The following is a 13,712-nucleotide window of genomic DNA, read 5'->3' as shown; positions in this document are numbered from 1 at the left end:
GGCTGCTTTCCTTCCTTCCCCCTTCAGTGACATCTGAGTGCCTCCCATTTGCAGTGCCGTGCGCGCTGCGGAGGTGGCCCTGGCGGAGGCAGGTGACGCTCCGTGGGAAAGCAGGGAGGGAGAGAGGCAAAGCGAGAGGACCATGCCTGACATAAGTGCTGGGGAGAAGACGGTGTCGAGGGTGGGAGACGGCACTGGGCAAGGGGTGGGCAGCCCCGAGACCTGCAGGGTGAGAGCTGCGTGGCAGAGAGCTGAGGAGGAGTATCCAGGCCAAGGCGCGGTGTAGACCAGGCCCTGAGGCGCGTCCAAGGTCAGCTGTGTCCAAGGTCAGCAGGGGGCTGCCGAGGAGCTGATGATGCGGAGGGAAGTGGGAAATAGGGTCAGGGAGGATGTGGGAGGCTGGATCACATGGGGTCTTGGAGGCTGTGGTAAGGATTTTGGCTTTCACTTTGTTCCTTTTTTAAAATTTATGGGGTGATGTGAATTTGTTCCATTTTCTGTTGTTGTTGTTAACAGCTTCTGTGTCTGTTAGGATTGTCTTTGTCTATAAGTAATGGAATAACGTGATGTGAGTGACTTAAATAGGAATTAACTGTTCTCAAGAACAAGGCGTGCAAGGGTGGAGCCTCCAGGCACCAATTTAGTGGCTGGACAGAGTCAGAAGCAGGACCAGCCTCTCTGCGGTCTTGGCCCTTTTCCCACATGTGGACACCTCGTCATCACAGGTGACGCCCGCAGCTGCAAGGATCGCATCCACGTGCAGGGGAGGAGAGGGGAGGGATGGCAGAGCACCCATTCTGTGCCTTCTGTCAGATGAGCAGTGGCCGACCTGCTCCTGGGCCTCACTGGCCATTTCCGGGTCACGAGGTGTCCCCTGCAAGGGAGGTGGGGAAGAAGGGCACAGGGCTGGCTTTGGCCAACATTTCTCAGCCTCAGCGCCAGTGACATTGTGGGTGGATCAGCTCTCTGTCACGCAGCTCTCCCGTGCACTGCGGTGGTTAGCAGTGCCCCTGGCCTCCACCCACTAGGTGCCAGGAGTATTTTCCTACTTGTGACAACCACAGATATCTCTGGAAATTTTCTGAGGGGCAAATTCATCTCCAGTTGAGAAACACTGGCTCAGACCAATTAGGATTTATTGTCTGGGCTGGGCTTGTTGCTGCCCTGAACAAAACTGGGTTTCTGTTAGCGAGGAAGAGAGGAATGACAACAGTGTCTCTCACGGGCCGTCCCTGGAAATGAGCCCTTCCTGGGGCTCAGTCTGGGCTGAGCTCTGCCTCTCTCTGGGCTCCTCGCCAGCACGGAGAGGTTTAGGGGTCACTCAACTACCACGTGGCAGGGTGGGGTTCAGAGCGAGCCTGGTGACCGTGGCATGTGCAGCCCTGACCAATGCCGGGCCGCTTTCCTCGTGCGGGGCTCAGGAATGGCATGTGGGGGGACGCCTGGTCCCAGTGGGTGGGTCATCCCGCTCATGCCAGCCCTCTAGAGTGGCCCTGCCACGCCCATGGCTTCTCTTGAACCAGCCCCACTGGGCCGCCAGGGCTACTGTCCCCCTGGGTCTGTCTCCACAGGGGTTCCCACACATTTCGTCCTCACAGCCTTGGAATCAGTTTGGCCAGCCCTGACGCAGCATCAGCTTCAAACTTGCACCAAGAAAAATATTTTGGTTTCTCATGTGGTGGATCACAGACTGTTCCTGGCAGGGTTTGAGCCTGGCTCTTCTTGCCTTGAAGAAGTGAGAGCCAGAAACCTGGAAGGTGACACTGTGCCGCTTCAAAGTGGAAACTCTTTGTGGTGAGCTTTGTGCCCGTGTTCGTGAGAGCCGCTGGGCTTTGGAGTGGGACAGGCTTGGGCCTGATTCACGGCTTGGCCACCTCCCAGCGTGTGACCTTGGGAAAGTCACTTCACCTGTCTGAGACGCATTTCCTAATCCGAAAACTGAGGTCACGGTGGTACCTACCTCCTGGGGTTATTTGAAGAGCCGTTGAGATACAGAGGGGGCGACAGCACGTACACAGTGTTAATTTCACAGTCCTGCAGCACCAGCAAGCTACCTTCCCTTTAGCAGTAGAGGTGGGAGTTACAGAGTGACATTTTCTGGGCAATTTGGGCCCTGCCCCCCCTAAGTTTTCATCCCTAGAAGGCTCTGGCAGGGGCCCCAGGGTAGGAACAGGGCAGCATTTCTCCCCTCTAGATCAGAGGGGAGAGGGATGCCCAGCTGACTCAGGGCCTTATTTTAGCGATAGGCGGTGATTCCGCAGCCTGGCCCTCACCACCCCGCAAGAGCAGGGACGCCAAGCTGACGCGCGCCATCAGCCCGGTCCTGGTCACACATGAGCAGAACCTCTCACCCGTCCCCCGTAGGTTCCCCCGGGGGCTAGCCGGGCAGCGGCCCCTCCATCCCCAGCCCCAGTGACCACGATCCAAATGAGCCTCATTGCCAGGCCTTTTGCTGGGACACCATGAAGGAAGAGCTTTGTTCCCCGGGGGTGCTAGTGGAGGGGACGGAGCTGGCACTGTGGGAGGAAGTTGATGCTGGGGAAGAAGAGCACGTGGAGAGAATCTGCTTGAGAGGGGCGGCAACACAGGGACACCGGATCTAGGGGAGCCCTGTGTGCGGCCACGTCTGAGATCCCTGCACGTGTGCTACGAAAGCCAACGCATTCCCTTTGTAGCTGACGCCTGTTCAAATCGACGTGTGAGACTGAAGAGCTGGCAAAGGAGCGAGCCAGATGATAATGTCCCGTGGCTTCAGATGAGACAATAAATACGAACGCTCCCAGCTCCTGAAAGGCTGCGGTCCCCAACCCTGGGCCATGGACTGGTACCGGTCCATGGAAAAATGGTCTTCCATGAAACTTAGGAACCAGGGGGGGTTGCACAGCAGGGGGGCGAGCAAAACCTCATCTGTATTTACAGCCGCTCCCCATCACTGGCACCACCGCCTGAGCTCCGCCGCAGCCCCCACCGAATCTGTGGATGAATTGTCTTCCATGAAACCAGTCCCTGGTGCCAAAAAGGTTGGGGACCGCTGCTGGAAGGGACTGGTATGGTGATGACCATTGGTACCAAGAGAGTGAGGCTAGAGTCTGGTTTTGTCACTTACTGGAATAGTGACCTTGGGCACCTTACTTCACCTTCCTAAGCCTCAGTTTACTTACCTGTACAGTGGGATGATGCTGTTTCTCAGTGGTTATGAGAATGACATGAATAAGACTTATACTTGGCCTGGTGCCTGGCACATGGTAAGTGCTTGGTACAATGTAGCCATTGTTTAGTAACAACAGCAAATGGCAACAGTGAGTGTGGGACAGCCATCACCACTGCTAATAATGAAAGCCACAGTCATAGCAGTTAAGGGTGGTCACCAAGAATTGGGACTCCAGCCTGCAGATGAGCTGAGCCCCGAGCTGGGAAACATGGCTTCCTCCAGGTCATCCCTACTCAGCCCCTAGCAATCTGCCTTTGACCAGAGTGGCACCTCCTTCTTCCCTGGGTGCCACCGTGGACATTTGGTGGGAGGACAGCTTATTTACAGCCAAGAGACCCGGGTGGTCTAGGCCAGCAGGGCTGAGCCCCTGCAGACCCAGCTGTAACGTGACCCTGCTCTTCTTTGGTAACAGCTCCCTGATCTCTCTTTGCGGAACTTAAGGTTGTCATATTTAGCAATTAAAAATACAGGATGCCCACAGAAAAACAACAAATGGTTTATGAGTATAACATGTCCCAAAATTGCGTGGATATATTAATACTTACACTAAAAAATTAATTTTGCTGTCTATTTGAAATTCAGATTTAACTGAGCAGGCTGAATTTTATCTGGTAACCCCAGGAGCCATGGGCCTCCCCAACCCCGAACCCCTGGGCCATATGATTCTTCTGGGGGCAAAATTGGCTTCAAGTCTCTCTCTGTCTCTCTGTCCCTGCAACCCAAAGAGGTAGGCTGAGTGGCACTGAAAAGGATACTAGGCTACTGCTTCAGGGATAACTTACAGGGAACTTACAGAACTGCAAGAGAGAGCTGCCCCTTGACCTGCTAAAGAGACTGTCCCTCAGTGGCCTTTGCTGAGTGTGGGTGTCCTTCCACCCCCAGAGGGGCCATACGGCACCCCAGCTGCCCAGCTAGACAAAGGACAAAGCTCAACTCAGTGTTTTCTACTTTTATTTATTTTCTAGAACAGAGTATGTGCCACCCGGCAGGGCTCCCACGTGCGATGCTCTTCCTCCTCCCACCACCCTCACCCTCCTGAGCCTGTTCCCAGGGGGTCACTGACCAAGGCCAGGAAGGAAGGGGCCACACGGCATGCCCACCTGTCCTCTCTGGGGCAGACAGCGGCTGGTGTTCCGGGGTCTAGCTGGGGATACCCAGGACAGGTGGGCACATGGGCAGGGCCCAGGGAGAACACAGTTCCCACACCCTGCATGGCACTGTGGCCCTGCAGGGCCCGGGGCCTGGGCCTGGCCACTGGCTGCCTGCCCCCGTGTTGAGGGACACAGGCTCTGGGCTTGGACACAGTCTGGCCCTCTGGAAAGGGCACCATAGAACGACGCCTTGGCCAATGGCATCCGCTTCTCAGCTTCGAGTTCCTGAGCTGCCCAGGGACAGGGCTAGATGGCGTCGCCCTCACTGTCAGACTCGATGACATCCAGGGGCTGCAGACGCAGGGAGTCATAGTTGGGGGGCGGGGTGCCGGGGATGGGCATGGCCTGCTCGTCAGGGTAGGCCTCGGCGCTGGGGCTGTGGTTGGCTGTGTCAGGCTGGAAGCCGAAGTTGGTGTGGGCCTCCACCAGCTCGGCGACGGTGGGCGGCGGGCCGGCGTAGCGAGCCGGGGCCGGGCGCCGCCGCGGGCTCTTGGCAAAGGCCACCAGCTTGATGATGGTGATCCACACGAAGTCGATGATGATCTCCGCAAACTCAATGAGGCACAGCACTGAGCCCCCCATCCAGAAGCCGAACTGGCCGCCCAGGTTTGAGAGCAGCCAGACGATCTGTGGGCAGGGGCAGCAAGGGCCTGGCTCAGGTGGGGTCGGGCCACGGCTCCCACCTCAGGCCCAGCCTCACGGAAGGGGAGAAGGGAGGCCATCTTGGCCCAGTGTAGGGGCCTTCCTAATGTCCCCCATTGGGCTCAGGGCCCTCCCCACCCGCAGAGTGCAGGGGGTGGAGCAGGGCGGGACTGGGGTGTCTGGAGCCCCCCAGACTCACGTTATTGGCCGGTGATTCCTCAATGGTGCGGTAGTTGAATTCTTGGAAGTAGATGTTGAGCTTGACGATTCCCTTCCTGCAGGAGGCAGCAGAAGGGCTTGGACTGTGGAAACGCCTCCCCGGTGCGCACACAGACGTACACATGTGCACAGACATGCACACACATGCTTACACATACACCTGCACGCTCACGCACACATGTGCATACACATGCACAATGCAAAGGCAGCCACGGCGCGGCCCCAGCCCTCCTCTGGCCCGAGCGTCTCGCAGGGCTTCCTGTCCAGCACCTGTCTGTAGCCCACTTTCTCAACCACATCCCTGCCGGTTTCCTAAAGCCTACTCTGACCTAAGACACCCCCGAAGATCTGCCCTGAGCTCCCCTCTCCCCACTCCTAGGTGGCCCAGCCCATCGGCAGGGACCCTGCACAGAGCTCCTAAGCCTGACACCTGGCACCTGGGGCAGAGAAGGGTGGCCGAGTGGGCTTCCACTCACGCCTGACAGTCCTCAGAAAAGCCGTGCTATCTCCTAGCTCCAGGCTTTTGCCCAAGCTTGTCTTCTGCCTGGGCATCTTCGACCCTTCTTATTTGAACAGTTCCTTTTCCTCCTTGGAGAGCCCAGCTGTCACCTCCCTGCACAGCTCCCCTGTCTCAGGCAGCCTGAGGCTCCTTCCCTGCTGTGCTCCTGCGTGGGGGCTTGTGCAGACCCTCCTTACACCTGGCATGTTTGCATAGATCTGTCCTCTAGGCTCCAGTAGCTTCCTGATAGGTCTTTCTCGTGCTCAGTGCATTTGTGTTGAAAGGATGGGGGTGGGTGGGTGAGTGGAGGGTGGGTGGTGGGTGGATGGGTGGAGGGTAGGGGTAGGGAGAGGGCGGGTGGGAGAATGGAAGGATGGACAACAGAGGGATGAATGGACAGCCGGGAGGATGGCTGGGTGGCACAGGAAAGACTAGGCTCCTCTCTTCGGGGTGGTGGCCCTGGCGTGCCTGAGGCGGCCTTTTCTGTCCCTCCTCTACCCTTGCTCTGGTCTGACCACTGTCGGAACAGGTCTGAGCAGCTGCCCTGTGCCCAAACTCCTGCGCTGAGGCTCTGGTTCCCCACTTTTGAACCTTCCCAGCCCAGCCCGGGCTCCAGGCTTACCTGCTCAGGGTGATATTGGTACTCTGGTCCCGCTCCTGCGACAAGACGTGGAAAATCCAGTCCTGGAAACCAAGAAGGCAACTGAAAAAATGGCACCTGCAGCGTCCCCCCCAGCACCACCCCTGCCCCCTGGGGGAGGGAGACGGCAGCCCTGTGCCCTCCTGACACCCCAGGGCCATGGGTGGGACCGGAGCAGGAGGAAGGTCACGTCACGGTGGCAGCTGTGGCTGCTGTTCTGGGGAGAAGGGACACAGTCCCCAGACTGTCCCTCCAGGCCCAGCGTCCTACCCAACTCTGCCCGCCGCTGGCCCAGCCTCCACCTCCAGGTTTCAGCTCGTGTCACCTTTTAGAGAGGCCTCCCCTGAGCACTGTGTCTACAGGGGTCTCCCCGGTCACCTTCTCCATCATCCTGTCATTTCCTTCACTGCCACGACCACGCTTGGAAGTGGTCTTATTTCTGTGTGTGTGACGTCTCTCTCCAGCTGCAATGTCAGCTCCGTGAGGACGAGGGCTACGTGCGTCTCTCACCGCTGTGTCCCTAGCACAGCGCCCGGGATTGTTGGTGGAGGGAAGGAGGGAAGGAAGGAAGGAGGGAAGAAAGGAAGGAGGGAAGGAGAGAAGGAAGAAAGGAGGGAAAGAGGGAAGGAAGGAAGGAGAAAAGAAAGAAAGGAGGGAAGTAGGGAAGGAGGGAGGGAAGGATGGAAGGAAAGAAGGAAGAAAGGAGGGAAGGATGGAAGGAAAGAAGGAAGAAAGGAGGGAAGGAGGGAGGAACAAGGGAGGGAAAGAAGGAGGGAAGGAGGAAAGGGGGGAAGGAGGGAGGCACTCCCTTGAAGTTCCAAGCAGCCTGCATCCTATGCCCCAACTTGTCCCCTGCCCGAAGATGTGGGACCAGGAGCTTAGCCACCCACCATCTCACCTCGGAGGCCTCAGAAGGCCAGTCGGCCATGGAGATGGTCAGCTTGTACTGGGTGTCACTGAAAGAGAAAGCCAGCCCTGTGGCTGTCCCGCCAGAACCGCCCCTCCCCTCCACGCCCTGCCCGCGGTGCCCACAGCCACACTCACTTGCAGGACTCCTTGCACAGGCCGATGCAGGTCTCTCTCTGGTCCAGGCTCATCTGCAGATCTGAGTAGCAACGAGCTGAGCAGGAGAGAGGGAGGTGGCTAAAAGACCGTGAGGGGCTTTCTACGGCCCCTCTCCCGCTGAGCCTCTGGCCGGCAGCTCTGCTCTCCTGGCCCTGGGCCACCTGAGGCCGTGGTTAGGTGGCGGAGGGTGCCATGGAGAAGCAGCGCTCCCCAGCCAGCCCCCATCTCCAGCCATTCCACCCCTGCCTGGCCTGGGGGACGTTTGCCCCAAACATCCTAGACCAGCTCGCAGCTTTCCCTGTGCCTGCCGTCCCCATCCCTGCCCAAGGGACTGGGTTATGGGGTCATGTATGAAGGCACGGGCGGGTGGAATAAAGGTTTCCCTTTTTGCTGTCCGTTGTGTTGGTTTTTTTTTTTTTTTTTAACAGAGTCTCACTTTGTTGCCTGGGCTAGAGTGCTGTGGCGTCAGCCTCACTCACAGCAACCTCGAACTCCTGGGCTTAAGCGATCCTTCTGCCTCAGCCTCCCGAATAAGCTGGGACTACAGGCACATGCCACCATGCCCGGCTAATTTTTTCTATGTATTTTTAGCTGTCCAAGTAATTTCTTTCTATTTTTAGTAGAGACGGGGTCTCGCTCTTGCTAAGGCTGGTCTCGAACTCCTGAGCTCAAACGATCCACCCGCCTCAGCCTCCCAGAGTGCTAGGATTACAGGCGTGAGCCACCACGGCCGGCCGTTGTGTGTGTTTTAAGAGGTGGGTCTATTGCACGCAACATTCATCAGTGTTTGGAGCCCAGACCACCTGCGAGGGCTCTTTCCCCTGTCACTCCAGGTTTCAAGCCCTTGGAGGCCACCAACAAGACAGTGGCCTCCTCCCCTTCCCCCCCATCCAGCGCCCTGCAGAGAGACACTGGTGAGACCACACAGACACGGACACGCACTGAGGGCGGACACACGCCTGTGCGAGCGTGCACACACATGCGTGCGCACAAAAGCAGAGTGCATGCACGCAGACTCGGGCAGTTTGTGCCTGTGCGTAAACCTGCACAGAGACACGCACTGCGGTCACAGAGGGCACCAGTGCATTGAGACACAGCACAGAAGTGCCCTTTCACACGTGCATTTGGAAATGGCCACGTGGCACACAACCCAGGCCCGGGCTCCCACACCTACACGTTTGAAGCCCATGCTTCACGGAATCGAGTACAGGGGAGCCCAGGTTCCTGCAGCAGGGAGTGCTGGGAGGGGGTTGGAGGAGGGATCGTGGACCATGGAGAAGCTGCTGGGCACATCCCTGCGCCCCACCAAGGGCTCCGAGCTCTGTCCCCTCCTCTGTGGCCCCGCTCACCCCAGTCCGGGAAGTCCCAGTTGTTGCAGTACTTCTCCCCGGGGGGCAGGGGGTAGAGGTAGTGGCCACAGCTGCAGTTACGGATCATGTGGTCTTGGAAGCAGGAGCGAAGACATGCCTGGGGGTGCCGTGGGGGAGAACAGAGGCTCAGCTGATGAAGTCCCCACCCCAGTGCCAGGGGAAGGTACGCAGGGAAGTGATGCTCAGGCCACGGGGCTGGGGGAGCCAGGAATGGTGCCCCTTGGGCTGAGATATTGGGGGCCCCCTGTAGTCAGGGCGTGGCTGTCCTTCCCCATTGGGTCTTATGGAAGGTCCCTGGACCCCACATCGGGACTCTGGCCAGACGCCAGCAGCCCAGGTCTCAGTCCCTATGGCTCACCACGGGAAGGTGGCTCACCCCAGACTATACAACCAAGGCTCAGGCAGGCTTGTTAGGAGGCCAGCACCTCCCAAGCGCTTGGCGTCAATGCGCCCAGAGAGACAGCGCGAGGAAGACAGGCGAGCTGGCCCTGCGTCCTTCCTCCTGGAGGGACACGCCCAGGGAAAGCCAGGAGAAGGATGACCTTTGACCATCCTGACCTCCACTGACGACAGAGGAGGTAAGCAGCCTGCTGCTCTGCAGAATGTCCCCTGGTGGGGCAGGGTGAAGGGACTGACTCCGGCAGCCCCGGGGCCTGGATGTGCCGAACCCCACTCGCCTGCCCCACCATGCCGGGCGCTCAGGCCACTCTGACCTGGTTTCATCCGCTCTGACACCAACTATGTGTCCCAGGGCAGGTCATCAGCCTGTGAGCCTGGCTCTGCTCATGGCTGAAACAGGTGTTCATCACACCTGCCTCCTAAGGGCGGGAGGACTCCGCGCAGTGTCAGGCGCAGAGGGTGCAGAGGGGACAGACAGAAGCCTGTCACCCAGGCTTCTCCGCCTGTCCAGGTCCGAAGTCCTGACCACCACGGACTCCTCACTCCTCGCTCTGGCCCTTGCAGACTCCTCTCCGCCGTACAAGACCTTCTATTCTCCAGATGAGTCTGAGCCCCGCAGGGCAGGAAATGGGGGCAGCCTGGCAGGTCACGTGGCACCGCAGCGGGGAGCCAGAGCTGGGGCTGGGGGAGGCTCTGACCTTGGGCAAGGGTCTTAGGCTCGTCCAGACCTCGCGCCTCATCTGGAAAGTGGGAGTCCTCCCTGGGCCCAGGCCTGTCCCTGTGGCCGGGGGAGGGCGTGGGGGTGCGCAGAGCTCCTGACCAGGGCCTGGGGCTCTGCTGAAGCTCCCAGCCTGAGTGGTTACCGCTCTGCAAGAAGCAGGAGCTATGGTTCCGCTGGGAGGAGGTCCCTGGGGCTGGGACTCTTTCTCCACCTTTCCCATCTATCTCCCTGTGCTGCCCTGTCTGTCTGTCTGTCTATCCCTCCAGAGGCCCAGAAGATTCCTAGGCTTCTCTGTAGCAGACAGAAGCCCCTCCGGACTGGAGGTGGCCAAACCGGCCCATGAGTGGGCGAGCAGGCGGGCGCCGGGAGGGTCGATTCCTGTGACTAACACAAAAGGGAAAACCACGCCATGCTAGGGGCTCCACACGTGGAGGCAGGTGCCAGGCAGCCCCCTTGTTATGCCTTAGTTTCCGTATCTGCCAAGGCAGACTGGGCTGGGAGGGGAAGCGTCAGCGAGTGGTCACTTCTGTCATCTTTGCAAGGTTCTCAGGGGTCCAGGTCTAGGGGCAGGTCTGGGCTGACCCTGGAGATCAGGACAGGAGGGACGCCCCCAGCTGCAGTAGGGGGGATTGCAGGCAGATACAAAGAGGGACTTCCCAGGTAAACAGACCCCATTTGGACTGGGGTCTGTTATCCCAATTTCCTTATTCCTAAAGTGGGAATGATAATAGTAGCCACATCTTAGGGTTGTCATGAGGATTAAATGATTTCATCTGTGTAAGGTACTTAAAACAGCCCTGCCTAGCACGTGATATGCCTGCTAGTGTTGGTAAGTTGAGAAATGTTGCTGTTGTTAGCATATTATTGCCCCGGGGCGTGTGGAAGGAATCCAGTGATGGCGCAGCGAGTGCACGCTCTGGGCACAGCATCTCACACGGTGACAGCTCCATAGTGCGAGCTTCTCGTCTTTTGTTTTCCTCTTGGGAGACCCCAGAGGGAGATCCCTATAATGTCCGGCATCCCCAAGGACACTCTGCCCGAGTGGGGATGAGGGGTGCCAGCCCTGGGCCCCAGTGAGGACCCAGGAACTGCACGAGTCCCACAGCCCCGACGGTGCCCGGTGGCCACCTACAACACTCCGCAGAGCCAGCCTTGCCGGGGCAGCTCTCCCAGGGCCCTGCAGACGTGGACGGGGCCCCAGGGCCATGAGGCCGCACCGTCTTCCCACCTGGATGGAGTAGGTCGTGTTGTAGTTGCTGTAGAAGTTTCGGATGGGGACGTCGGAGCCGTTCACGGTGCACGGGCTGTAGGGCTCGCCCTTGCGCTGCAGCTTGTCCTGTGACCAGAGGGCTTGCTCAAGGGGGCCGTCCCTCCCTCCCGTCAAGCCTGCGGGACCAGGGTGCTGGGGAGATGGAGAGCCCCAGGCCCCAGAAGGAGCCGGAGGGCTCGTCTCCCCGAGAGCGGTGCCCGGGGGGCTTCCGGCCAGAAGGCCGGGCAGGAGCTGATGGAGGGAGGCCGGGGCTGGGGCCGGATCCGCTCCTCTCGGGCCAAGGGAGGTTATCCCTGGACAGGGGCTTCCGCCCTCCGCCCCTCGGGCTGCCCCGGGCTCCAGCCGTACCACCAGCACCCCGATGGACGTTTCCGTCCCCGACATGGCGTAGATGCCCTCCTCCCTGATGAAGGGGTATGACCTCTGCTCGTGAAGCAGCAGCCGGACGCCGGCCGTGGACGCGAGGAAGGGCACGTAGTCTTCCTGGCCTATGTCCAGGATCAGCTTCAGGCCTGTGTGGAGGTGGGGCGAGGGGGCCGCCTGAACTCACTCCCCAAGGCTGAGCGGGGGGACCCAGCACCCACTTGTGTAAGCTCCCTCCAGCCACGAGCACCTCCAGGGCCTGCCAAGGAAGCCGGCTCCACTTGGCGACAACACAGGTCCCCAGTCCTGCCTGCTTTCTCCAAAGCCCCCATCGTCTCCGGCGTGGGCTTCTCTCCACCCGCCTTGAGCTCTTGTCTGCTCAGCAGGTAGCTCTGGGAGGCACAGCCCGGCCCACCCACGCCACTGCACCTCATATGGGGGGCCCCTTTCTCCCCATTCAGCCCCTCTGAGCATCCATGCTCCTTCCTGTGGCTGTGCCTCTGCACATGCTGTTCCCTAACTCCAAATGCTGTTCCCTGACTCCAGAATGCCGTCTCCTCGCTCACCCTTCCCCTAGAAACTCCTGCTCTTCCTTCAGATCTCAGCCAAGGGTCTCTTCCTCCAGAAGCCTTCGCTGACTGCCCAGACTAGGTCTCAGGGTCTTTGTTTCACACTCTCCTAGCTCCAGAACTTTCCTTCAGAGTACCTGCCTCACTTGTGTGATTCTTCTTCACAGCCAAGCAGTTTGCCCACGTTACGTCTTAACAACTCACGAGGCATATCCTACACGCTAGACCCAATGCTGTTCTATAGTCTGCTACTGTGTGCTATTCTCTGAATGGGGAAACTGAGGCTTTGAGAAGGTAAGTCTTGAGCTCAGGATCACCCGGGGAGTGAGCTCCAGGTGGAGCTGGGATTTGATCCAGGCACGGGAGAGTGAGCGCTTGACCACAAAGCTGTGCTGCTTCTGAATCCTCACTTTGCCCCTCAGCAGAATGGGCCAGCAGTGCCTACCCCAGGGGTGTGAGCACTGGAGGAGGGAACCGAAGCACCCGGCCCGGTCCCCCTGCACCTGGTAGAGCCCCAACCCTGGCCACCCTCTTGGTGCCAGCCTCAGTCCTCCCAAGTCCCACCCCCAGCAGCTGACGGTCGCTCAGCCCCCCATGGAGCGAGGTGTAAAGCCTCAGGGCGCTGGCCCCAGGACTCACCGAACTCGGTTCCGGGGTTGGCGGAAGGAAGCGCCTTCTCCGTCATGCCCCAGTTGAAGATGTAACAGTTGCCGTAATGAGGGTAGAAGATGGACGTGAAGTTCCTAAAAGAAACAGCGTGAGCTGAGGGCCAGGGCCCGCCCCAGCCGGCGCGTCCCCGACTGTCTGCTGCCCTTCACCGAGTGCTCGCAGAGGCCCCGGAGGGACAGGTGAGCGACAGGTCATTCTGTCCAGCGCCCTGCAGGAGCCAGCGAGGAGATTCCCAGAGCCCCTGGGGAAAGAGGGAGGAGGGGAGTCTCTCTGGGGCCCAGGCTGTCTGGTTTAGCCATGAGTCATGAAAAAGAACTTTCTTAGATGTTTCCCGGTGTCGCATATACACCCCAAAGAAGACGTGTCCTCACCCCCAGGAACCTGTGAATGTGACCTTATTTGGAAAAAGGGTCTTTGCAGACGTAACCAAGGATCTTGAGATGGGATCATCTCGGATCACCCAGGTGGGCCCTAAATCCAATGACAGGTGTCCTCGGAAGAGACAGAAGGGAAGACACAGGCACAGAACGGCCGTGTGAAGCCGGAGGCCGAGTTGTGCAGACACAAGCCAGGGACGCCGGGGCCACCGGTGGCTGGAAGCAGGAGGACGGATTCCCTCTAGAACCTTCCGAGGGAGCCTCGTCCTGCTGGCGCCTGAATCTGGGACTTCTGGCCTCTTCTGAGAGAGAATAAATGTTTGGTGTTCTAAGCCACTTGGTTTTGGGTAATTTGTTGCAGCAGACACGGGACACTCATACAGGCCGTAAAAGGCGGCGCCGGACAGTGTTCGCTCAAAGGAGCGGGTGGAGTCAGGGAGGCGGAGGAGGCCACCCGGGACCTCAGCCAGAGAGAGGAGACAAGATGCAGGGTCTGGCTCCAGGAAGGGGGACGCGGACGCCAGGAGAAAGAGACAGAACTTCCAGA

At 59.2% G+C, this 13,712-nt stretch overlaps 1 protein-coding gene across 3 annotated transcripts in view; it reads right to left on the bottom strand.

The window, feature by feature from the left end:
- Positions 1–4,145: 4,145 nt before the first annotated feature.
- SCNN1B (sodium channel epithelial 1 subunit beta) overlaps positions 4,146–13,712 on the bottom strand; it is a 53,058-nt gene continuing 43,491 nt past the window's right edge. For all 3 annotated transcript variants that reach the window (XM_012780203.3, XM_075995176.1, XM_012780202.2), the window contains 9 exons: positions 12,759–12,862; positions 11,536–11,699; positions 11,146–11,253; positions 8,777–8,894; positions 7,407–7,482; positions 7,261–7,318; positions 6,345–6,406; positions 5,204–5,279; positions 4,146–4,989 (listed from right to left, as the gene is read on the bottom strand). In XM_012780203.3, the coding sequence (XP_012635657.2) occupies positions 4,609–4,989; positions 5,204–5,279; positions 6,345–6,406; positions 7,261–7,318; positions 7,407–7,482; positions 8,777–8,894; positions 11,146–11,253; positions 11,536–11,699; positions 12,759–12,862 (1,147 nt within the window). In that variant the 3' untranslated portion in view covers positions 4,146–4,608. The remainder of the gene's footprint in view (positions 4,990–5,203; positions 5,280–6,344; positions 6,407–7,260; positions 7,319–7,406; positions 7,483–8,776; positions 8,895–11,145; positions 11,254–11,535; positions 11,700–12,758; positions 12,863–13,712) is intronic.

Source organism: Microcebus murinus, chromosome 19 (genome assembly GCF_040939455.1).
Source record: "Microcebus murinus isolate Inina chromosome 19, M.murinus_Inina_mat1.0, whole genome shotgun sequence".
Classification (NCBI taxonomy): Eukaryota; Metazoa; Chordata; class Mammalia; order Primates; family Cheirogaleidae; genus Microcebus; species Microcebus murinus.
Note: the sequence above shows the minus strand (reverse complement) of the source record. Positions and strands in the feature narration are given on the sequence as shown.